Source organism: Gallinula chloropus (assembly GCF_964237585.1).
Source record: "Gallinula chloropus genome assembly, chromosome: 5".
Classification (NCBI taxonomy): Eukaryota; Metazoa; Chordata; class Aves; order Gruiformes; family Rallidae; genus Gallinula; species Gallinula chloropus.
The window spans coordinates 21,119,625-21,146,301 of record NC_140090.1 but is presented as its reverse complement, the minus strand read 5'-3'; the positions used below and the strand labels follow the sequence as shown (position 1 = coordinate 21,146,301).

Genomic DNA, 26,677 nt, shown 5'->3' with positions numbered 1-26,677 from the left:
GGCATAAAGTGCAAGCATGTTGAATTTAGAGCTCAGATTACTAAATGGAACTTGCTTGCAGTGAAAGGAGACTATGATGATGACACATTAATTCATTAGCTATGTCCCATCTTGAGCTCTGTATTCAAATGTTACTTCTGCTGACTTCAATATAGGTTTTTATATAGCAATATAGGAATGAGCTTTGTGTTCTGAACACATTCACTAAAGCATGGTATGCTTTAAGTTCAGATGAAATGTGATTCAGTCCATAATATTTTCTTTTTAATTTCTAACTTCAAAAATCATGAAAAAAAATCTGAAAACTTACATGTAGCCAGAATGTGTATTTGTTGATTATGAATTGATTCAAGCATAACCTTTTTCTTTGTTTCTTTTCTTACTTCCTCCTCCTTCTCTTTAATCAATGCACACTCTCAGATGAACCCCAGCCAGGTATGGTTATAAATGATTTTAAATTATTGTTGTTTAATGCAATTTTAGGCTTGGAGTGGTGTAGTAAAATTTTGGTTTTTTCTAGCTAGTTTTAAAGAAAACTCATATAAATTCTTAGACATCCCTGTTTATCATTAAATTAATGTGGTTCAGTAGTACTTACTATGTTGTTACCTGTCTTTATGTGCATTGTGTCTGTTACGTTTTGCACAAGGGCCTCAGTCCAGTCTCATATTGTGTAACTGATGATTGTGAAGTCATGTTCACAAATCAGCCGTCTTGGGCTAATAATGCAATCACTGAGTATTAAAATTAACATAAGAAGGGTTTTTTGCAAACTATTTCCTTGTTTCCTTCATTAATCCCATTTCAGATCAAGAGAGCTGCTCTGACAATAATGCCGGCTGCACTCATCAATGTATTCAAGGACCCTTTGGAGCTCAGTGTACTTGTCCTGTTGGATACCAGCTTGCAAATGACTCCAAGACCTGTGAAGATATTAATGAATGTGACCCTCCAGGCTTTTGTAGTCAGCATTGCTACAATGAGAGAGGGTCTTTTAGATGTTACTGTGATGAAGGATACATTTTAGAACCCAGTGGGAAGACTTGTAAAGCAGCAGGTGAGGAACATTGATGTCAACATAAAGAATGGCGACAGTGTCTGGAAAAAATGGCCAGCATTGCCACTTTCATATTGTTCTCTTTTAAAAGAGCTGATGTAAACAACCTTTAAAGTTGTGCATGGCAGAAAACCTTGACTATTAAAACTGTCAGCTGAGGGGTCAATTGGAAACTATTATTTCCTTGGAATTATATATTTAATCAACCGTGTAGTTTTTAAGCCTGCAACAGTCAAAAATAGTATTCAGGAGAAAAGCAGTGCCAGACACCTGTAAGCCGTAGGTTAAAATTTGCACTTTATGAAGTTCTCAGAATATTTAAATCCCATCCTTTCACAAGACTTACCTAGTGCCTCTGCTGTACTTTGCTCATTTCTAAAGAATAAATGACAATGGCATGGCCTAGCTGTCTGTTGTTCTCTATCTCCCATATGGTATACTGACAGTATAGAGGAGCCATATACCTGGTGGAATTTGTCACCACAGATTTTCTGGTTTAGGATATAGTCAGGTTGTGGAAGACTTGCAATTTTCCTGCAAATCTCATAGAATGTGTAAGGTTGGAAGGGACCTTTAGAGGTCATCTAGTCCAACATCCCTGCAGTAAGCAGGGACATTTTCACTAGATCAGGTTGCTCAGAACCCCATCAAGCCTGACCTTGAATATCTTCAGAGATGGGACCTCCACTATGTCTATGGGCAACCTGTTCCAGTGATCTACCACTCTCATATTTAAGACTTTTTTCCTAATATCCAACCTAAATCTCCCCTTTTCTAGTTTAAAACCATTACGCCTCATCCCATTGCTACATGCCCAAGTGAACAGTTCTTCCCCAGCTTTCTTATAGGCACCTTTTAGGTTCTGGAAGGTCGCTATAAGCTCCACCTTCTCTTCTCCAAGCTGAACAAGCCCAACTCTCTCAGCCTGTCTTCATAGGAGAAGTGCTCCAGCCTTTTGGTCATTTTTGTGGCCCTCCTCTGGATGCCTTCTCAACAAGTCCATGTCCTTCTTGTGTTGAAGGCTCTGAAGCTGGACACAGTATTCCAGGTGAGGTCTCACCAGAGCAGAGTAGAGGGTCAGAATCACCTCTCTCAATCTGCTGGCCTCACTACTTTTGATACTACCCAGAATGCGGTTGGCCTTCCGGGCTGCAGATGCCCATTGGTCGGCCATGTCCAGCTTCTCATCCATGAGTACTCCCAACTCCTTTTCCTCAGGGCTGCTATCAAGCACATTATCTTCTAACCTGTATGGATAATGGGGATTGACCCAATCCAGGTGCAGGACCCTGCACTTGGCTTTGTTGAATAAGTCTGGCCTTTGCTAATAGGGAATTTCTCACAGTTTGCTGTCATTATGGTGGTTACTCATTAGTTGTTTTCCAGCAGTTTATCAGTGTAAGCTGCCACAGAGCAATTTAATCACAGCAGCCTATGACTTTTCTGTAATCTCTGTAGTCTTCTCCCAGGTCTCCATGTAGTCTAAAGGGAAGGGGGGAAAAAAAAAGGCAGTCTGGCTAAAAGGGAGGAAGAGCCAGGCTGTGTCAAGTTGATGGTACAAAGAACTTTGTGGTTTGGATCAGGACTAGGAGGACTGGAGGGCTGAATGTCAGCAGCAAACTTGTTGGACAGTGGGGAAGAGAACCTGAGGTTCAGATATGAGATGGGAAGGGGAGTCTAAAGAAATATATGGAGAAAGGATGGAAAAAGGACGGACAAAAACCAAGGTAGATCCAAAAGTCAGGATGGACAGACTGTGTATGATAAAATATCTTGGACTGAGAATTGACTTGTATCTGGGTATGCATATTGATAAGATGAATTCAATAGTATTGATGCTATAAAGCCGTGTCAAATTACTCGGTGTTTCTTTTTCTTACAGAATTACTGTTGAAGAACCTATTGGTTTATATTAATTTCATTTCCTTTGACAGAGTCTGGGAATCTTCTTTTGCTGGTGGCAAGTCGTAACCAAATTGTTGTGGACAACATCACCTCTCAGTCACACAGTATTTATTCTCTGATTCGGGATGGGAGGAATATCGTGGCTATTGATTTTGATTCAATCACAGATCGCATCTTTTGGTCTGATACAACTCAGGACAAAATTTGGAGTGCTTATCAAAATGGGACTGACCGAAAAATAGTAAGTGTTTCTGTCTCCAGTTAAAAAAGAAAAGAGGAGAAATCCCAACATAATAAGAAGGTACTTAATGTAGACAAGAGAAACAACTTTGTAAATGCTAAGCCAACACTTCATACTGCTTTATGAGAAAGAAAGAAAACTGATCAATTTCAAGAAACCCTTTAAAACAGCAGGCTATAAATTGTTTTTCTTATTAGTAGATGTCAGCTTCTTCAGTAGACCCACTGAAGTTAGTCAGAATGTTTGGGTGTATGCTTTGTCAGCACTTTGAATATGTACATTGTGATTTATTCTGCATAGGAGACCTAGAAAATGTTGGATGTTTGGTTCCCTATTCCATCTCTATAGAAATAAAGGGTAAATACATAATATCAACTAGTTTGTTCTTTCCCCCCCTCCCTTTTTTCTTTTTGTTTTGTTATTAAATAGGTGTTTGACAGTGGTGTCACTGTGACTGAAAGTATTGCGGTAGATTGGGTAGGTCGCAATCTTTACTGGACAGACTTTGTTCTGGAAACAATTGAAGTCTCTAAAATGGATGGGCGCCACAGGACTGTGCTGATCAGCGAAAATGTAACAAACCCAAGGGGACTAGTTTTAGATCCCAGAACTGAGTAAGTTCTTTTTTTTTAATTATGTTTTGAAAAGATGCATATTTTTTTAAAGTAACAATATTCAAATTCAAGATATGTCCAAACTGTATCATGATTATAACTGACAAATGGAAGAGGCAACTTAAGACAACTTCTTAAAATGGTGTGTTTGCAGAGTTAATTTAGTATTTCAAGTCAGATGGTATTTAATTGTAATCTGTTGCTCTGTTTCACTACAGTGAGATATTTTTTTCCTTGTAAAACAAATTTTCTAATGTTTTTTTCCTAGTTAACTATTAAGTCAAAACTCTCCTATGTCTTTATCAGTTGGTGGTATCCCACAAACTTATATGTAACAGAATGTGGTATGCCTACCTGACAAGAACAGCTTCTTTGATAGCCCCAAATCTAAAATAATTATCTGTACCATATTAATCTTACCACAAAAGCACCTTCCCATTTCAGACAGCAAGTGGCATAGAATAAATGAAAGCCTGTCATTTGAACTGTTTTGGACCAAACTTTTACTGGTTTTTGAGCTCTTCAATGACTTGAAGGCTCTTTACTGCCCACCACATGGGGCTTTTCAGTTCTAGCACAGTTAATGTTACCAATGCATGCCTGTAAAAGTACAAACCTGTATCAAATTATTACTTAGTAACTGGAGAATCAGATTATAATCAATGTTGAAAGCCAGTTATAACAGTAGCTTCTATATGCTGCTATTATTGTCAAATGAAAAAATGAAAATGGTAATAGAAGTATTAAAAGAATTATTATAACAAGCTATGGTAATACCTAAAGTAAGGGTATTGCTGAAATTAATGTCATTGTCATTGTGTAGGACTTCTCCTAAAAATGTTGGTTTTGTTATTTAGCTAATGAGATATCATATAATGTGTCTCAGTAGGCAGCTAGGGTTTGGGTTTTTTCAGATTGATAACCACAATGTACTTTTTTCAGTGCTCATGTAATGTTCTGGACTGACTGGGGCCAAAACCCTCGAATTGAAAGAGCCAGCATGGATGGCAAAATGAGAACAGTGATTATTAACAATAAAATCTACTGGCCCAATGGGCTCTCCATTGATTACCCAAATAAACTTCTCTATTTTGCTGATGCTTATCTTGATTATATCGATTTTTGTGATTACAATGGGAACAACAGACGACAAGTGGTCGCAAGTGATTTGGTAAGACATTTATAAGAAAACCTTGTTTTCCCACATCCTCGCTGGTAGTACTGAAAAACATATTTGCACTGTCATAGGCCTGGTTTTATTTTTCTTCAAAATAGTTGGGTGAAGCAGATATGAAGTCTTTTAGCTGTTTGCTACAGCTGGAAAAAAAAGAATTGCACAATCTCAGGAGAACTTCAACAGAACCTGGACCTGAGCGTAGACTTGGTGCTTTAGATCATTCTCATTTTTTCCTGTCTGTATGCATGAAGTCTAAAGGTGCAACTATCACTGAGGTTACTAGCTGGTGAATTTTCTGTGGGCAAGTACAGAACAAAAAACCTGGAAGAAGTTTTCCCAGCAGAGAAGTGTTTTATGCTGCCAGGACTTGGTGCCTGCACCAAGACCATCCCTCACAGAGCCTCTGTGACAGTGAAGTGCTGCTGGCAACTTGTAGCACTGTCCTTGTACCCACACAGTAGCTCATATGCTCAGTTGGTACACATAGGCTGGTGTAAAACCCCACAGGTGTTTTCAAGATTTGAACCTTGGGGCTTTTAGTTTTGTGTAGGGACAATTCTTGGGAAACAGAAGCTGGTACAATCTTTCATGCCTCCCTCCTAGTTTTATATAATCTTGGACCCTCTGGTAAGTCATAGGGGAGCTTATCATAGATGTAAGATCTTGACAGATCCGTAACTCTCAGCAGATATTTCTTCTTGTGCCCTTGAAAAATCTACGTTTGGGTCATTTTCTGTTGGTTCCCTGTGTTCTGCTGTACAGTTTGACTGCTTTGCTAATTCCTCATGCTATGTGTCTCACAGGGTCTATTTGGCATTTTCATTTTTAAAAAATGTGTACTTCTGCTATAACTAAGGTCTTGCTTTCAGGCAATAGATGATATTTCATCTCTTTTTGCTGAAAAATATCTTTTCAGTCACAGCTGGGCTTTTTCATATTTTTTAAAAGTGCTCAGCTCTGCAATTGCTGTACATATACAAGCAAGCTTTACAGATGCACATCTCCAGAACTAAACTGGTAAATGTCCTTGCCGTTTAGATATTGCAGCATCCACATGCTCTGACTGTCTTTGAAGATTTTGTGTACTGGAGTGACCGCTATACTAATCGAGTAATTCGGGCCAATAAATGGCATGGAGGAAACCAGACAGTTATGATTTATAACATTCACCAGCCTTTGGGGCTTGTTGCAGTCCATCCTGTAAAACAGCCTAATGGTAAGGTCATCAAAACAGCTTTGGTAATTACAAAAAGAAGCCATGTGGTAATGTCATGCACAGGCAGTCCTGTAATCAGTCTTTGTCAGTGAATGGGCTGGGTTCAAAAAGTAGCCTTATGTAAACATAATGATTAGGCAAAGAGAATATGCATTTATTTGTACTTTGTTTTGAAAGGTTTTATAAGAAAATTTGAGCATTTTAATTTTTAAAAACTGTCTCTGTGGCACACCAGTCTCAATTCCTTGTATAATGATACCATACAAGATTACTGTCAGCATCCTTCTCTGAGAGCACTTTTGTATTGTTTACTTCATGAAATAATAACATTAAACAAATATCTTCACTGCATTCAAGATTCCATCTGAGATCATATGCAGGTGATCTTTTGCTGCTGAAAGACTAAACCGTCCCCCCTATTTTTCTCTTTTCTTTCTGTTAGAGTTACCTTCCAAATCAAACTTTTTCTCGTTTCACGTCATGACTTGAAGAATGGGAAATATGTTTTCAGAAATACTTTATTGTTTCTGCTGTATTTCTTTTGCATGGAGTGTTTCATATCAGGGAGGGCAGAGATTTTTGTCTAAGTAAGGCTTTAGTAATTTTGGTGGTATATTTGTTTTGGAAGAAAACCTTCCTCCATCATGTTCAGAGCTAAAGCCACTTTGCATCCTCACTGCAAATTGTTTAGTCACCAGAGGGTATCATTAATTTCATTCTGGTGTTGCTTTACAACCCAAGGTTTAAAAAACTTTCTACCACCAGTTGCTTATTTTTCTTCATTGTATTAAATTAGTACATTTTATGATTTTTCATTTGGAATTGTTCTATTCTATTTATGTGGCCAGACAGAGAAGAAGGGAATAAAGCACTTGCAAAACAGCAGAACATGATAATGTTTACAAATGAAGCAATAATTATTTGCTGATTGAAATTCCAAATGCAGTAATAAAACTGTCATCTACTCTCCTTTTTTTGTAAATCATTCGATCTCACAACAACAAGAATTTAGATTTGTTATACCAATGAGATGAATATTTCTCTTGCAGTTTAAATTCTGAGTTTATGACATTATTTTATTGTTCTCTTGTTAATTTGTTTTCAGATCATTTGAGTTTTTATATTAGCAACAACTGTGTCATTTCCTGAAACTTCCAAGCTCCTTAGAATAAGCATTTGCTAAGGATATACTCAAAATCTAATTTTTTCATGAAGATGGCTGATCCTGGAAAATTTACCATGTAAATGATTGAATTTTAGCATACAGTGATAATAGCAGTCAGTAGACACCTTCTTCACTGTCCTTTTTACAAGCTTAGACTGCCAGTTTCAAAGTGGTGCAAGACATTACGCACTGAACTGCCCCTAACTTTAAATGAGATGTAGGCAACTAGTTTATCTCTTTTAGTTTTCTTCAAGACGCTTCAGTAAATAATTGAAATTCCCCATCTAGAAAGTTTATAATAATCAAATAATGAAAAACCTCCATGCCTCTTGGTGCAGTTAAGAAAAGTCTGAATATGAGCTCGAAAGATTTTGGATTATGCAAAAAAAAATTGAAAAGACCACTGTGGTAATGGTACTTGTTTTACATGAAAAATAATATGTTGTTACAAGTGTATTGTATTGCTCATGGTTCTTGGAAATAACTTTTTTTAAAAAATTATTTTAAGGAGATAGCAAAGATGATGGTGTGCTGTGTTGATACTATCAGTAGCAATCATATCAAATATTCTTTCCAGTTGCTCATATTGTTGCAGTTGCTAATACTTCCTTTTTTCTTTTCAGGTATCAATTCTTGTGCATCATCCCCCTGTAGCCACCTCTGCTTGCTTTCTTCATCTGGACCACATTTTTTTTCCTGTGCTTGTCCTTCAGGATGGATGCTTTCTCCTGATAACAGAAACTGCATGAGAGGTGGGGCAGTAATAATGAGAGATGGGAAAAAAAATCCATCCAAAAATTCATGCCTCTGTCAGGCAAAAAGTGTACTTCAGATCTGAGGGCTGCTGCTCATGAAATCAAAGTCTGGGGCTATTCCAGGCAGACTTCATTAATGAAGCATGGAATGTTCTTCGCCTAAAGGTTTGAAGCCGAGTTCTGGAAGGAACTCAGTTACCATTTAGGGAAAATGGATGAACTCAATTTTCTTTTAAGCACTTTAAAGATGCCCCATTATAAACATTATCAAAACACTGAATGTTTTTGCTGTTGGGATACATCTGGAACGGACTTATTATCAGTTAAAAGGGAAAACATACTCTGGCAGAATGTTGTCCTCATCATAAATACTCAGTCTGGAAACCTTTTTTTAAGAGTTCCAATTCTAAGAATGTAGGGAGAGAGGACTAGAAGGGACTTTCTTGGTCATTCAAGTCTGTTTCCTTCTTGTCTTTGACTGCCATGTCATATGTCCTCTTTCACCAGTCAAGTTCAATTTAGGATTTATTTTGTTTCTTGCTCCTAAAACTCACTGAACCTCACAATTTTGACATTTGTAAAACTTCTGATTTTCTGTCAAAGTATAGTCTTTCCCCATTTTGTGCCAATTTCTTAGGCCATTTTTGAGCTTCAGGGTGAATAGCATCAATAGTTCTCCTTTATCCCTGGCATGCATTCTGTTGTATATATTTGAAGCGATTATCACATTCTTTCTCAGCCGGTATTTTGCTAAGAAGCAAGTCACTTTCTTTTAGTTTCTTTTAATCAGGACAGATGTTCTCCCTGTTCCTCATCACTCTCTTCAGCCTATCTGAACTAAAGCATTTTGGAATTCAGATAAAAAATTAACAGCTTGAGCTTTTTCTCCCCCCAGTGTGAAAAATTAGTATGCCAAATGCAGGAGGTCTGGAAACATAGCCTAAAATTACAAATGCTACAGGTGATGCAGCTGTAACAGAGCTTACCTTTCTAAGCAAAACTTCGTATCAGAAAGTACCACTGAACTTTCTTTGAACAGTCCACCAACCTCAATAATTTGTAAAAATCACGTAGCCATTTAATTTGAAAAAAAAAGTTAACAAAAATTCAAATTACTGGCAGGCAGTTTGAGACCAGAAATCTGACTGGATTAATTTTGTCAGATGAAGCCTTCATTATTCATTTTTCTACCAAGTGCATAGGTGTAAAGTATGTTTTAATGGCCCCCTAATAAGAAAGCTTCAAATCACTGAAATTTAAATAGAAACTAACTTTGAGATGAGCTAACAGTTGGAATCTCTGTCAGAAAAAGATCCTTTTCTTGTAAAACTACCTAATTTAAAAAATCCGTATCACAGTATTTTCCAGCTTGATACTTAGCAGTGTGTTCTTTAAAGAGCTGGATTGCATTCACATTTTTCTTAGCAGCAGTGAGAGGAGTTGGACTTGATGATCTTTATGGGTCACTTCCAACTCAGGATATTCTGATTCTATGAATTTTGATAATAAAAAATTAAGTGCAACTTTAATGTGTTAAAATAAAGAGGGTTTATTTTAGAAATATATGCTGGTTTTAGTGTGTGCAGCCTTACAGAGGGATCACGATGAAAGAAATACAATGTGGAAGCAATGAAGCACACGTATGTGTAGAGGTCAATCCAGTTCTGCCACTGAATCAAACTACTGACAGTTCTTTATTCCCTAAATGTTGCAAAGTTCCTTGTGTCTGTTTAGGTACACTCATGGCCCTTTTATAAATTATGCAATTGCCCCATATAAATTCTGTAAGAGAGAATTAGAAATATTTAAATTATTGCTAATGACTACAAAGGCATAGGCATTTGCCATTTCTCTTCTAATATTTACTAGGGTTCTTATCCTTGTTTACTTTAATAGGTCAGCATGAATTTTCAGCAGAAAGATTAAACTGAGCTGCCTGCATTTGGTTTCCCACTGTCCCTACAAAGCAGTGATACTGCATGTCCCTACCTACTTAGTTAACCTGTTAAAAGACTGCAAACTTTGTGGTGATGAGAGGCATTGCTTATAGGATCGCATTGTTTCACAGAATCACAAGGCTGGAAAAAGACCTTTAAGATCATCAAGTCCAGCTGTTCCTGTCCTATGCTAAACCATATCCCTAAGTACCTCATCTACCCTTTTTTTTAAACACATCCAGGGAAGTGACTCAACCACCTCCCTAGGCAGCCTGTTCCAGGCCCTCACAACTCTTTCAGCAAAAAATTTTTTCCTAACATCTAATCTGAACCTGCCCTGGCACAGCTTTTTGCCATTTCCCCTTGTCCTATCTCCTGTTACTTGGCTGAAGAGACCATCGCCCACCTCTCTACAACCTCCTTTCAGGTAGTTGTAGGCGGTGATAAGGTCTCCCCTCAGCCTCCTCCAGGCTAAACATCCCCAGCTCCCTCAGCTGTTCCTCATAGGATTTGCCCTCCAGCCTCTTCATCAGCCTGGTTGCCCTTCTCTGGACTTGCTCGAGGACCTCAATGTCCTTTTTATGGTGGGGAGCCCAGAACTGGACACAGTACTTGAGGTGCAGCCTCACCAGTGCCAAGTACAGGGGCACCTCTCTAGACCTACTGGCCGCACTGTTTTTGATACAAGCCAGGATGCCATTGGCTTTCCTGGCCACCTGGGCACACTGCTGGCTCATATTCAGCCTGCAGTCAGCCAACATCCTCAGGTCCTTCTCTGTCTGACAGCTCTCCAGCCAGTCTCCCCCAGGCCTGTAGTGCTGCATGGGGTTGTTATGTCCCATGTGCAGCACTCTACACTTGGCCATGTTAAACTTCCTCCCGTTGGTCTCAGCCCATCGGTCCAGTCTGTTCAGAGCCTCCCTACCCTCAAGCAGATCAGCACTTCCTCCCAGCCTAGTTTCATCTGCAAACTTACTGAGGGAGCATTCAATCCCTTCATTGAGGTCATTGATAAAGATGTTGAACAAAACTGGACCCAGGACTGAGCCCTGGGGGACGCCACTCGTGACCGGCCTCCAGCTGGATTTAGTTCCATTCACCACCACCATTTGGGCCTGTCCATCCAGCCAGTTTTTAACCCAGCTGAGGGTCCACCTGTCCAGGCCAGTGGCAGCCAGTTTATAGTTTTATGTGAGGTGAAGAATGTTAATCTTGTAAGATTGCCTTTGTGGTTATTTTACTTTAAACTGCGTTTCAGGTTGATATTAAAGACAGTAAAGAGCAAGGTGGCTTGGAAACAAAGCAGGGAGTAAGTGTATATTAAAATTCTGAATTTATACAGTAAACATATGTAGTACAATAATACATGAATTGTGTATGGATTATCATTTCTCCTGTAAGAATTGTAGATGTTATATTAATGTCTGATCAAGCTACACAGCTTTTAGAGCTGTATAGCTCAGCAAATTTAGTCTATTGTCTATTATATAAGTGAAGAATAATCAGACTATAAATTTGCATAGGAAGCAGTCAGCAAAAAATTTCTGCAGAATATAATTGGTTTAAATGAGACTATCAAACTTCTCAAATAGAATGAAGCCTAGAGAATTCACATGTGTGTGTTTCAGCAGGATCCAGTAGTGTTGTACTGTGTACATAATGACTCCAGGGTCTTGTATGCATTGGAACAATTTCACATGAATTTGTCTGTTCCCTGCAAATGTTTTGTAGAGAGCACTGGCATGCCACATTCTAATGAAAAAGAAAAAAGGAAGAAGTCCAAGTATTTCACAGTCAGAGCTAGCCTTACGTCTTCAGGCAATTATTTGCCAAAATGTGATTTTTTTTGTGCAGAGACATACGATATCTAAGGTCATGTCAATTTTGACAAATGGATCCAGCTGCCAGAGAGAAGAATGAAGAGTAATTTATGAGACATGCAACAATGCTGTGTTTTGTGGGTTTTCACATAAAAATTTTCACTTCAAAATTTATATAAATATATTAAGCACCCAGTGAAGAAAATCAAAACAAAAGCCAAGCAAACAAAAAAGTCTTTGATCTATCAGAAAAGAGGGAATGGGTTATTTCTACCTTCTATGCAGCAGCAGCCCAGTTACCTGTCAAGTGGTAGCTTCTGCCTAGGGAGAAGAGGCTATGATTTGTTCTTCCAGGGCAAAAGCACAAGGAAGAAGGGAAATGCTGTTCCAGAGATTCTCTTCCCCTGCCCCCAGCAGATGAGAAATGAAGTTGTTGACTGCTTCTACAGCTCTCCAATGCATTTTCTCAGATCACCTGACTAGATGCTCTTTGTTAATAAGATTTAAGAATAAGGGAAGGGTCAAAGTTTACCTAAAAGTAAACATGAAGGACTTTGTCTGCCCCCTTAGAGATAAAACAAGAAAACACAGCACTGCAGTTATGTTTAGTAATAAAGATCAGCAATTGCTTCTGTGACATTGTTAGCCTGCTTGTGAGTTCTGATAATAGGCATTAGAACCCACCTCAGGCATGTCCTGGAGCATCCTCAGAGCTTTGTCCTGCTGGTTCCCATTCTGAGAGACGTGAAAAGCTGCTCAGAGCAGCTGTATGAGTGTACTTCTTCCCTTGGCCAGCAGTGAGTGATCCTGCCTCACTTACTTCCTTCTCCTCAGGATTTGCTTGCACATGAGTTGTGATTGCACAATGCTGAAACTTTAAATGTTACAACAATCACAGTAACTGGTAACTGCATTCCTAGTGAGGTAATAAACTCACAGGTAAGTGTTTTCAAAACATCACTGGTAATGTTCAACCATTCCTGGCATCAGGGAACTTCTGGGTGGGAGAGGGGAAGCATATCACAATTACATTTTCTTGATCAGAAACAACTCTGAATTACATTATATGTTTTTGCAGTTGAACACCCTTTCCTCATTGCTGTAAGAGATAATATAATTTATGGAATTTCTCTGAACCCTGAGGAGAAGACAAATGATGCTATGATTCCAATAGCAGGAGTTCAAAATGGTGTTGATGTTGACTTTGATGACTCTGAACAGATGATTTATTGGGTTGAAAATCCAGTAAGTTAATTTTTGTGTTCAAAACATGCACTAAAATAAGATTGAAATATTTTAGCATTGCAGGTAAGAATTTTGATAAATATAATTGGAAGGAATGAAAGGGAGGGTTTACTCTGTTTTTTTTGGCTTTTTTTTGTTTTTGTTCCCTCTCTGGATAAGATGAAGCTTTTTCTCTTTTATAAATTAGTTTTCATTTTTGGTCAGCTGAAATTCTTGATTAATGCTATCTCTGGCTCAGGTAGAGACATAAACAGGAAATACTAGAAAGCATTGACAGAACCATACTTCTAGTCCCCCTTTGCTTATTCCACTCTTTCTCTTGAGTTAGAACATAATTCTGCAGACAGAGCCCAGGAGTGCTCCATGGGAGCACTACATCGGGCACAGTGTTCCTAAATATTAGAATGAAAATAAATGTATACATCTAAGGTGAGCACTTAATGAAGTAACATCACAGAGAAGCATCTTTTTTTTTAAATAGAAGAAAATGGTTGTGAAGTTACAACAACTACCAGGTAGCACATATAAGGCTTACAGGTTGAAAAGAAATACTTTGTAATTTTTAATAGATGATTATAATTGTTTGCCTAAGTGTATTCAATGCTTGTCCTGAACTAAAAATCCCTATGTGTTCCCTAAGGCTAACTCTCCCCAAAAAATTCCTAGTTTTTGCAGGATGGACACTTTACACACACCACACACAAATCTGTGGAAGTCTGGGAGATGGGTGTGGTAGGGAACTGCTAAATCAGCATGATTAGTACCTATGAAGTATTTAAATAGACCTATTTAAGCAAACCTTATCCCAAGACACTACATAAGTACTCAGAAGTATATTTGATCCTCCGTGCAGCCTGAAAAAATCTGCTTGTCAGATCTCAGCCACCAGCTACAGCTGACATTGAGAAGAGGTTGAACAGTTGTGTAGGAGGTCATGGGCTGAGATGTCCATTAGCAGAGCTGGCAAATATGATGCCAGGTGCCTCTGCAGGCTGAGTGTGGGTAAGTGCTGCATTTTGGCTATGGCCTGACAAATGGCTGACAGTGAGATGTGACTCCTATCTCTACCCCTGACCTGCAGGTCTCAGGTTGCTGTTGCTCTCAAACAGAGCCGAGACACCGGTGTCAGTCACGGCTTGCTCTCTGGAAAAAAAGATAATTCTCTAGTTTCTAATGACAGAAGCACATGCTTCTGCTCTATTAATTGCAGCACTTGTCCATTGCTGCAAGGTCTCTTCCCCTCTTCCTTAACAACCTGTTTTTCATCCACCCATTGCATGTTTAGGTTTTCCTGGGCAGTGTCTGCACTTGCATGGTTTGTAGCTGTGGTTTCACTGCCAGCATTAGCAACAGTTTAGGTTGTAGTTAGAACTCAAGTGTACTTCCATCAACTTGTTCACCCTGTCTGATGCAAATGCAGGACACAGAGATAAATAGCAGAGTCCTTTCTATTCTATTTGAAAACCACTTAATAAATATTTAAATCTTCAGCTGTCATGTTCCATAGGTTATTAATTGTAAATGTCGATAGTAGGTAGGAGAATTCCTAATTATCTTTTATAATGCCTATCATACTTGACACTGCTGTGAATATTCAGCATTCATCAGGCTCTCAAAATAGGATTTATACTTGTACCAAGAGTTACCCTGTTTTCCTTCTTTTTTCCTTGGGCCTAGGGATTCAAAGACAGGTTAGTTTGCAAGTAGCACTACATTGTTAGGATTCAGCAAGAAGCACTCTACTGGTGTCTGAGAAATTCTACCTATTTAAGCCAGCAGGGAATGTGACCTGGAGTTACTTGTTCAGACTTTTCTGTCTGATATGTTGATTCCTTTCTGAAGCAGCATTTTCAGTTCTGCCCTGAGATACTTTGGCAGTATAGTGTTATCATGGTAACTGAGCAATTAAGGGTATTGTAATAGCTTAACCCCAGCCAGCAACTAAGCACCACACTCTCCCTCTCAGTGGAATGGGGAAGAGATTCGGAAGAAAGTGAGAACATTTGTGGGTTGAGATAAGGCACCTTACTAAGTAAAACAAAATCCGCTTCAAGTGGTCCTAAGTGCAGGCTGTATGGGGTGTTGTATGTTCTGTCCCTTGGAGGTGCCCCTGTGGCTTTCCTGCAAAGTGCCAGAGCAGAACAGACCTACTACACACATTGCCTCAGTAAGGAACTGGGCTGGTGGGCTCCCAGTGCTACCTTGTCTGGGAGCCTGCACCACAGGCTGAGATCTTCCCAGGACAGGCACAGCGTGTCTACATCAGTTGAGGAGGAAGTAATTAGTGGGGAGAAAGAAACAGATTTCAACCCTTGCTCACAGCTCTCCTAACCCTACTAACCTCTTCTATAAAAGGCTTAATAATGTGCAATAGCTGCTGGTATTTCAATTCTGTATTAATAAGAGTTGTGAAAGATTAATGTGATAATGATGCAGGACTTCTGCTGAATCCCTGGAAAACTGACATAACCTGAAGAAAGTTCTGGAAGGCAGCTATAGTAACAACATCAGACCTTTATCTGGCTTGTCTTTTTGTTTAGTGCTTGCTTGTATCATGCTTTAGCATCACACACTGTAGCTGATACCATAGAATCTGCAGGTCCTAAGTTAGCATTTCAAGGGTTACCTTTGCGAAGAAAGCTGCAAGGATAATCAGTCTCAATTCTTGCTACTGCAGCTTGTTCAAAATTTGACTCTAAAATATTTATGTATGGAGAAAACACTGTTTTCCTTTGCTAGATTTCAGGTATATTCAAGATGGTTTACTGAGGTATCCTGGTAAAAAAATCTTTTGATAATGAAATACAAATTACAGAAGTGTGATTGTATATAGCCTATATATACACATTTCAACCTTATAAAACATAGTAATTTTATTCCTATTGATTTTGATGGTGAACAACAGTGCCTCTTTACATTGGGTAATTATGATCTACAATAGTATTTTTGCCCTATTGATGCATTGAGCATATACAAATACATTTCTCTCTATGGGATTTTGAATTTGCTAAGAAAATATTGTAATATAAAGTGCTCATGTAGTTGGAATAGAACAGTGTTCTGCTCTTCACATTTTTTCACTTCGGTTATTTTTTTTCCCCAAGGGTGAAATTCACAGAGTGAGGTCGGATGGAACCAACAGGACAGTTTTTGCTCCAGCAGCTGTTATTGGTGCTCCTATTGGTCTGGCACTGGATTGGATATCTGCAAACCTGTATTACAGTAACCCAGGGACACAGTCAATTGAGGTGATTATTTTTAAGAGGGATAATTGAAAAGTAAGAGCTTAGATTTTTCACTGCCCTGCAAACAGACTGAAATTAGTAATTTAAAAAAAAAAAAAAGTCAAAACCAGAACTTATGAGTATTTTAAAATGCTAATAGGCTATAGAAAAATACTTGACAAACTTGAAGAGATAAACCTAAATTTGAGCATAGTCAACAAAGTGAAAGCCATATGTTCTCTCCGATCACTAGAATTATTGCTGATATCACTATTTTCAATGTCTAATCAATGATCCCAATGATCCCAAATGCAGTGCCTCTGATTGCAGAGGAACGTTGCCATCAAATGCACTAAGATCCACTTCTGAAAGCTTTGATATTGTATTACATTGCTTTCTGGAGACTAGCAGTCTGATGGTGTGAGGATAAAATTGCCATTTAGTGATGCCCATAAACCAACTTCCCTCATTTTGAGGTTACCTAATTGTAGAAGAATTGATAAAGAGCAATGACTGCATCCAAAATAAGCAATATGTAATACAGTAATGACTGTGAACAAGCTCAGGCATTAATATCCTTATCCCAAAATATAAATACACACCATTAAATTAAAAGGCACCTAATTTAAACAAATAAAATGGAATACATTCTAAATTGGCATTTCATTAACCCGTTCAGCCTGTAATAGAAATGGAAAGATTAACTATTTTTATACCAAGGATACTTGTTAACATAGGCAGGTTCTAAGCAGGAAGCATGCTAGAGGGGTGCATGGTAGAGAATGGAGATGGTTAGAGTACAGAACAGTGTGCTGATTCTTCATAGTATTTGAGAGTCTTTGGCAATTTCAGCTCCCTGTGGATTTAGGCTTTCTTCTTTTAATTTGAAAATCTATCAGATGTTCAATCTTTGCATAGGTCCTGAAGCTGCATGGTGAGGTAATGTACAGGAAAACACTGATTACCAATGATGGCACTTCTCTGGGAGCTGGCACACCAATTGGTTTGACAGTTGATCCAGCAAGAGGGTAAGCTTCCAAAATGGCTGTTGTCTTTACATGTGTATTTTTCACATTTTTCTTCACTTTTAGGGTGTTTGGCTTCCATCCTGGATTTAACACGGTTTTGGGTTGTTTTTTTATATTTCTGCAGAATATATTTACTTCCTTTAAGCCTTAGAAAATAACAGAACGGCTTCATAAATTGTTGCACAGATATTAATTGTCCTTAATTTACCATAAACTTATATGGTCATTTTTTTAATCAAAAAGGGAACACAGAATATATAAATCTATTAAAAAAATCTCTGCAAAATGGGAGCCCAAAAAGAACTCTGAAGTCTGTCTTTATAATGTATGTCTTGAGGCTTGTCACTAATAGAAAGATGCACTACATAGGAGGAACGTCACATGTGAAATAGCATAGCACTAAATATGGTTTTACTGATCTCTCCCAAGAGCGGTAATTTGCTTTTTTTCCAACAGAGTATTTAAAACTGCAATATGGTGATGCTCTTTTTTGCTGTCTTTTCTTCTTAAAATCAGAGTGTTGCTTAGGACTTAGTAAGACAGTTCTGCTGGGGACTTGACAAGGTTTCAGATGAATTGATGTCTGACTTTTTGTCCCTAGTCAGGAGTCTGGCTGCCATGTGCCCGTATTCCTGAGAACCAGATATTGGAATTCTTCATATAGACTTTTTTTGAACTTGAAGTTTTAATTCCAAACCAGAACCAAACTCACTGCTGGAACCTTGCAGTCATCTGAAACAGAATTGTTATTCTGCTTTCTTGTTACAGTCCTAATATGCTACTGAGTTTGCCTGCTGACAGTATTGTGGGATAATAAGGGGGAGGATATGGATTTCTAAAAATGATTTAACAGGCATTGTTCTCATTCTCAAGGGTAACAGGTGTTTCTCTTTTTCAAGTGCACAAGCATTTTTCTTTTTTTCAAACAGGATCTCTTTTTCATTGTGGCATGGTTCCAGTGATCTCTGTTCAGCACGTGATGAAGTATTTGGCTGAGGAGGGAGATGGATTTAAACATATGCCTGGGTGACTGTGGTTCCTTGGTCTCTCTTGTCAGCTTTGCTAACAGATGTGCTGATGTGTTTTACAGGAAGCTGTACTGGACAGACCAGGGAACTGACAGTGGAGTTCCAGCAAAGATTTCCAGTGCAAACATGGATGGATCAGGCATACAAACCCTCTTCACGGGCAACCTTGACCATGTAGAATTCATTACTGTTGACATTAAGGAACAGAAGTTGTACTGGGCTGTTACAAGCACAGGAGTGGTAAGAGATGTTTTTTTAATAATTGTTTTTTTAACTGATCATCTATCTCTGCCTCTGTGGTTCTCATGAGTTTCTCATTTACTTTAGTTTACTCATGTAACAGAATTGCAGGACTGAGCAAAATTTGAATAACTGTTGTTAGTAGTTACCAGTAAAAATATGTAATGAATTTGAATGAAAACCCAGAAATCATTATTGACATCCTGCTGACCCTTTCCTTTCTACCTTGTACAGAAAGATCTCATGCATTAAGAGATTTTACGTAGCGGATGTTGCATTTTAATTTTGTATTGTAACCCTAAGATTTTATTAGAAGAAATGTAATGCTAAGCTTTAAACTGATTTCTTAGATTGAGAGAGGCAACGTGGATGGTACAAATCGTGTGACTCTGGTGGTTCATCTTTCTCATCCATGGGGAATTGCTGTGTATGATACCTTTCTGTACTATACTGACCGAGATTATGAAGTTATTGAACGAGTTGACAAGTCCACTGGAGCAAACAAAGTAGTACTGAGAGATAATGTCCCAAGACTGAAGTGCCTACGTGTGTATTACAGAGACAGTGAGTATTTGCTAAAGAGGTATTTCAAGATACCCAACTTGTGAAAACTGGGACTTTGCTCAGAGACAGAATGTGTGCACTTTCAAAGGAAATGCTTTGATTAGCTTTGCAGGATAAGTGTCAGAAGCATTTTACCCAATTTTGGTAAAGAGATGTTCCACCATCCAGTTAAGGCATTGGCATTGACTAAAATATTATCAATGTAATAGTAACTAAATAGCAACAGTCTTTATTTTGGCTTCAGATTTACATATCTGTGTTATCTGATTCTTGTCCCCATTGACCTTAGACGACAAGAAACCAGCAAATGCCTTGCTAACATTTATGTGCTAAAAGGTACAGTGATTAAGATCTTTGTTTTTGTCAGGTGGTTATGAATACTATGCAAGAATATGAGCTTGGTTATACATCTGCAGGAGTTAGTGATGATACAGTTCAGAATTTTATGTATTTCTATATGTGTTTTTGTTGTAGATTCTGCTGGTTCTTCAAATGGCTGCAGTAATAATATTGGAGTTTGCCAGCAGCTTTGCCTGCCTGTACCTGGTGGATTATTCTCCTGTGCCTGTGCTACTGGCTTTCAGCTAAATCCTGATAACAGAACCTGTTCCCCATACAGTTCATTTGTAGTTGTTTCCATGCTTTCTGCAATTAAAGGATTTAGTTTAGAGACATCTGATCACTCTGAGGCCATGGTACCACTGGCAGGAAGAGGTATGTTAATATTATAATAGGAAAATATATTTTATACCTAATACATTAGCATTTCTTGCTGGCATAGCACAAACTTTATGTAAGTTAGTTTATATCAAAGGTAATTAATTACTATTTTTCAAAATATTTCAGGAAGAAATGCACTTCACGTGGATGTTCACATGCCTTCTGGTTTCATTTACTGGTGTGATTTCAGTAGCACAATTTCTTCTCAGAATGCAATACGTAAAATTAAACCTGATGGTTCTTACTTTAGAAATGTTGTTACAAATGGAATAGGACGAAACGGGATCCGTGGCATTGCAATTGACTGGGTAGCAGGTAAGCACAGCTGAATTAGGAGAATGTTATTCTTTACAGATGGTAAAATTTTTAGAGGAACATAAACAGATCCTAATGGAATTCTTTTGAATGGAAGTCCTATGATTCTAATTTGTGTGTCTATGGACTGATTTTAAAACTAGAGGAAGTAATGAATGGCTCTTATGTTTATATATATGTGTAAAAATGGAGGTTTATCAAAGCGCATGTACAATGTGCATATATATCTCGTGATGCTTTCATATTCTCTGGGGTCTCTCTTCTTGTCTGTGCATTCATAAGTAGTTGTTAACCAGTACTACTATACTTTACTGCCATAGTGAAAAACATGTACCAGAGAATGCACAGAAGTTCTCTGATGACATTGTTAGTAAGAACAACCCTTCATCTCCTCTTGTTTTTCTGTCTACAAATCCTATAAATTGTGAAGAGTAAAGAAAGCAGAAGAAATATTTGTCTTTGAATTTTAATTCTTCCACTTGCACTGCATGTTCCTATTTAAACATATTAGAGATTAATTCAAATATTGTCTTCAGAAAGTGTTCATCAACTCTAAGTAGCTGACCATTGACATGAATAACTTCATAGTACATATATGTAAAAAAATTCTACATTTTGCGGAAGTTCTTTCTGTTGATCGATGGGTGTCTTGGGATAAATTTTACAATAATAATCTACTGTATGCACTTAATTTAGTCTCTGTATACAGTGCTGTGCTATAATGTGGATTTCTTAGTTGTGTGTTCTAAAAGGCGAGGAGTGAGAGTATGGAAGGACAAGCCAAACTCTTAGATTAGGGGGGAAAAGAAAAGTATACCTAAAGAACAGCTGTAGTTAATGCACTTTTGATCTGTTGTTACTGATTTTTCCCACTGAAATCAATGGGGATTTAGAAATTAATTGACTACTGTCAGTGTAGGTGTCATCTGTTTAATTTCTCGAAGTCTAGGCAAGTGCCTTATGCTTCCAGCTACTAAGATGTTTATGGATATTCATTTTACTGTTCAGTATTCTATCAGCTCGTGTTTCCTAGGTGTTGATGCTAGAAATTACCTTTCTGTTTTGGCTTTCTACTTTTTTTGTCTTTAAATACAGGAAATCTTTACTTCACAAATGCGTTCCTGACAGAGACTTTCATAGAAGTTTTGCGTTTAAACACAACTTACCGCCGTGTCCTGCTTAAAACTACCATAGATATGCCAAGGCACATAGTAGTTGACCCCAAAAACAGATACCTGTTCTGGGCAGATTATGGGCAAAATCCAAAGATCGAACGTGCATTTCTTGACTGCACCAACAGAACAGTTCTTGTGTCTGAGGGCATTGTCACACCTCGTGGGCTGGCCATTGATCACAGCAATGGCTACATTTACTGGGTGGATGATTCCTTAGATATGATTGCAAGAATTCAGCCTGATGGTGGTGATGTTGAAGTTGTGCGTTATGGCAGTCGCTATCCAACTCCATACGGTATCACTATCTTTGGAAATTCTATGATCTGGGTGGATCGGAACCTGAAAAAAGTCTTCCAAGCCAGCAAGGAGCCAGGCAACACTGATCAGCCCGTCGTAATACGAGACAACATTAATTGGCTAAGGGATGTTACCATTTACAACAGTAATTTCCAGTCACGTTCACCTCTTGATGTCAACAACAATCCTTGTCTGGACAACAATGGAGGCTGTTCTCATCTGTGTTTTGCACTGCCGGACATCCAGACACCTAAATGTGGGTGTGCCTTTGGAACGCTCAGCAGTGACGGCAAGAGGTGCTCCATTTCAACTGATGATTACCTGATTTTTGCTCTTGAGAATGCCCTCAGAAGTATCCACCTAGATCCTGAAAATCACAGTCCTCCCTTCCGCACAGTCAATGTGTTAAGAACTGCAGTGGCCCTGGATTTTGACAGCATAAACAACAGAATATATTTTACACAAAGTTATCCTTCAGGAACAGGAAGAATCAGTTATGTTAGTGTTTACTCAGGAATTGGCTCTCCAACAGTTGTTGCATCTGGTAAGTACCTGCAGCACCAAGCACTAGCTCAGTGGGTATTTTTATGCTCCTTGTCAAGGGAGACTGTTTAGTTAAGATCTCTGATTAAATGCTCATTTTGACTCTTCTCATTTTTTTTGTCTTCTGAGATTCTTGTTTCATCTTGTTTACAATAAAATGGAAATATAAATCTAGTTAAATATTGTTACATATAAAATCTTATGTAATAAAATCAAAATTATATGTCTTAATATTATGGAGTGAGGAACGAGCTTCTTGCAGAATAGCAACCGGAACTTAGGTCTATGTGAGGAAAAGGTCTTTGTAACCCTACTGGATAGGGTAACTGCCTGAGTCATAAGTATTAGTTCTTCAGATTTTTAAATGGACAAATTTGGGACATTTCCAAGTCTTTGGTGTTGCCACATTATAACAGGTGCATCGTATTGCGGTGTCTCGGGAAACTATACTGAACTTGTGTGTGTTTGCTTGCATGTGTTTAAGACCTGGGGACTCCGGATGGCATAGCCTTTGACTGGATCAACAACAGAGTTTACTACAGTGACTACCTCAATCAGACTATCAGCTCAATGGCCGTGGATGGCTCTAACCGCACAGTCATTGCCCGGGTTCCACGACCAAGAGCCATTGTATTAGACCCCTGCAGAGGGTATGTGTTACACTTTGTTTACTTTATTTGGACTGCAGGTGAAACTGCAATTTCACTTTGATGAAGACTGACAGATACTTTACCAGCTATAGGTGAACCTGCTGTAGGGGGAGAGTGTTGGATTAGATGATCTCCAGAAGTCCCTTCTAACCCCTAGTGTTCTGTAATTCTGAGCCATGATAGATATAACTCTTCAGGTTTAAGTTTTCTAAGCTGATCTTAACCTCGGAGATTTTAATTTTTTTCTGAGATTTTTAGAACCTTAATGAATGTATAGTGTGTGAGGCTCCACTTAGTGAGGGTGGGAGGCAGATGCTGGGGGTAAATGAGAATGATATTCAAAGCAGATGTTTGTCAAACAGCTAACCATCCTCCATTTGCTGTGTAACACAGAAAAACAAAGGGTATTTGTGGACATCAGGATTTCTTCAAGAATATCATCAGCAGGTGGCGCTGACACGATATTGATTTAGAGTCTTATATGATCTTTCCCTTTTCCTCTGGGATTTCCTGAGTGCCTCAGAAGAATTCTTGTTTCAGTATCAAAACGTTCCCTGATATTTCTAATTTTGTTACTAATTATACTCTTTTTCAAGTGAAGAAAGTTAAGAAAGAGATTAATTGACTTTACTGGATTCTCTTAGGAGCTGGAAAAACTTTCCTGAAATTCACTCCAGTGGACCCCAGTGATCCCTGCTAGAAGATTCCCTTGTCAATGTGAGCCAAAATAGAGGAAGAAGTCCTTTTTGACCAGCTTTGCACTGCACACTTCAGGGTGGAAATACCCTGGAGCAGACAAGAACTTTGTGAGCTTTATTTGCTGAAAATGTAACCTTGCAATCATGTTATTAACAGGTACATGTACTGGACTGACTGGAGTACAAATGCAAAGATAGAACGAGCTACACTTGGAGGAAACTTCAGAACACCTATTGTGAGCACTAATTTGGTATGGCCAAATGGGCTTACTCTGGACTATGAAGAACAGCAGCTATACTGGGCTGATGCAAATCTGTATGTATTGATAACATGCTCATTGATTTAAAGTTGGTTATTTTTAAATAGTTTTATTATTTATTTTTATTTTAATTATTTATTTTGCATTATCTTTATTATTTTAAAATTTTTATTTTTCATAGTTTAAAAAATGTTTTTTCGGCATTTCAATTGAGTTTGATACTTTGTTTTATAGAATGTTAAGAGTTAATAGCAATGCAGTCTCAATCCTTGATATTGATGTGGAACTACTGTGCAATAAGAGGTTTCGTTACACCACAGTGTAGATTTAGTCTGCTCTTTTCCAGCATTTGTACAGACTGGCAGTTTGCTCATCTTATATGCAACTCGGGACCTTTATAGGCATCTTTTCTAATAAATACAATCCCAGTGCACATTTTACATCATTCATTGCCTGTGGTTAATTCCTGTCACCTGTGGAATTTGGCATGATGTTCCTGCTATTATTGCCTACCAGGGAGAGCTCTACCCTTCGATTTCTGGTGTCAGCAGGAAAGTTTTGAAAAAGAATTTAGTTTGTATCCACCGAAATTCTCCCATGGTCTTGGAGAAATCACTGGAGCAATCAGACCTTTGCCCTCTGGTTCAAACAACATAGCAAGTTTTTTGCAGGCTTCTTTGCTGTGACAAAAAAGTGATGTCTAGAATGTAATAACTTACAGGCTGTGCCTCTAATAATAGATCTTCTGTGAGGAAGGCATTCATTTGGATTCACCTATGTGCAGAAAGCAGGGCACCTGGAAGGAGACCTTCTATTTTAAGGGAAACACAGGATGTCAAATGAGACATCCTCTTTTCTCTTTAAAATTTGATTATTGGAGGTAGGGGACCACAGGCTTAAACAACATGAAGTCATCTTTATTCTGACTTTCATTGGGAGGGCCTTTACCTCTTCATTGAGTATGAAGACCAGACACTAAAAAATGACAGTGATCCTTAGCTCTGAATGCACCAAAGGAGCGCAAAAGTGAGCTGTGTGTTCTCCTCCACTTCCACTCTTGCTTATTCTCCCCTTGTTTATGCTAGTCTCCCAAAGGTGCTATTCCTCTTTGTATAAAATACTTTATATTCTTTTGTTCTAGACACTCCTGTTGCCTTGTAAGTATTGTGATACATTTGGGTACACGTGCAACTCTTGCGATACATCTCAAGTAGATAGAACAGTATGTGCCAGTTGTGTGCTATTCCCTTCCCTTATCTTCACAGTTGCTGCACGTAACAGGGGAAGAATCCCTGATTGCTTCCAGTATGACAGAGCTGCTACTCTGCATCACTGTTAAAGATACAGATTGGAAAATATGAGAATTTTTTTCTTAGAAAACCAGTCTACATATTGGGGCACATTACTGAAATGGTGGATACTAGTTGCCAGACTAATTAGGGCATGGCTTTAAGCAGAAGTTAAAAGGTTTCTTTCTTTTAAGATGCAATAATTTCTTTGTTATTTTAGGCAGAAGATCGAGCGTTGCACACTCACTGGTACAAACCGTGAGGTCATTGTTAGCACTGCTCTGCATCCGTTTGCAATGACATTGTTTGACCAGCACATATATTGGACAGACTGGAACACACGAAGCATTTACCGAGCGAATAAGTATGACGGTTCAGATCAGATCGTAATGATTATGAATCTTCCACAAAGGCCAATGGACATTCATGTCTGGGCAAAAAGCAAGCAGCAGCAGTGTACCAACCCTTGCAGCCAGTTCAATGGTGGCTGCAGTCACATCTGTGCACCAGGTAAGCTGTTGTGCTTGATGACTGTAAGCCATTAGTGTTGCCTGTATTATTATATATGATTATTTAACAATTTTAGTCAGATGGGGACAGCTGAAATATTTCATAGTGTTCCTAAATGTTCAATACTTACTTAATTATAAATGAAATCAAAATGATTGCCGTTCACGGTTGTGGCATTTTGCCAACATTCTTGAGGGTTGTGTCTGAGAATCCTCACCAATAAAAATCATGGGTTTTGCTAATTTAAGGCAAAACATTATTTTCTATGGTTATAACTTTTTTCTTTTTTCCCTCTGGGATAAGTCATGAAGTGAGCTCTGCAGCAGATGCTTACCTTAGAAATACATACTGATCTCCTGCATACTGAACAGACATGTCCTACCACATACTTAAAAAATCCTTATTGTCACTATTTATCATACGACATTATGATGGCTTTCCCTAATGTTTGACTTTCAGAACTGCCTCTTTTTAAAGGTTGGACAATTATTAAGATGATAGCACAAATTGATTTCTATCTACACTAAGGGGCAGGCGTCCATTTTAATCATGGACTTGAGAAAGTGTACTCTGTATGTTCAGCTGCATATTGGGGTGACATATGACCCAAGTGATGTGTATCCCAGCTGGTATCTCTCCTTGTGCATGTGTAAAGAGAGAGTTGAAGTGCTCCAGCAGGTCACTAGTCTATATGGCCAGGAAACCAGACCAGCAGCACACCCTGTTACATGGCCAATTCCTGCGTGGTGCATTTTTGCAAGGTATAAACCTTGACTTTGAAAAACTCGTTCACTGTCTGATTTAACTTTTAGCATCTGAAATGCATTTAAAAATCTGTCTTGCCTGAAAACAACTCAAACTTCTCATTGATTTTGAGACAAGCAGTTAGTCTAGTGCAAGGAGTTTTGAAAATTTAATTTCAAGGGATAGAGCCTCATATTTGAGCTCTGATATCTGAAAGCATCAAATGTCTTCTCGCTTCGATCCAAAACCTATTTGTACAA

General features: G+C 38.4%; 1 protein-coding gene across 1 annotated transcript in view; it reads left to right on the top strand.

Annotated features, from left to right (window-relative positions):
* LRP2 (LDL receptor related protein 2) overlaps window positions 1-26,677 on the top strand; it is a gene marked incomplete at both ends in the record, with an annotated part of 121,204 nt that overhangs the window by 53,490 nt on the left and 41,037 nt on the right. The window contains 17 exons of the mRNA XM_084265135.1: window positions 809-1,057; window positions 2,992-3,203; window positions 3,633-3,817; window positions 4,760-4,988; window positions 6,033-6,210; window positions 7,999-8,127; window positions 12,966-13,132; window positions 16,237-16,380; window positions 17,275-17,384; window positions 18,475-18,652; window positions 19,003-19,216; window positions 19,691-19,930; window positions 20,063-20,251; window positions 21,347-22,267; window positions 22,751-22,916; window positions 23,772-23,930; window positions 25,384-25,673. Of these exons, the coding sequence (XP_084121261.1) occupies window positions 809-1,057; window positions 2,992-3,203; window positions 3,633-3,817; window positions 4,760-4,988; window positions 6,033-6,210; window positions 7,999-8,127; window positions 12,966-13,132; window positions 16,237-16,380; window positions 17,275-17,384; window positions 18,475-18,652; window positions 19,003-19,216; window positions 19,691-19,930; window positions 20,063-20,251; window positions 21,347-22,267; window positions 22,751-22,916; window positions 23,772-23,930; window positions 25,384-25,673 (3,960 nt within the window). The remainder of the gene's footprint in view (window positions 1-808; window positions 1,058-2,991; window positions 3,204-3,632; window positions 3,818-4,759; window positions 4,989-6,032; window positions 6,211-7,998; window positions 8,128-12,965; window positions 13,133-16,236; window positions 16,381-17,274; window positions 17,385-18,474; window positions 18,653-19,002; window positions 19,217-19,690; window positions 19,931-20,062; window positions 20,252-21,346; window positions 22,268-22,750; window positions 22,917-23,771; window positions 23,931-25,383; window positions 25,674-26,677) is intronic.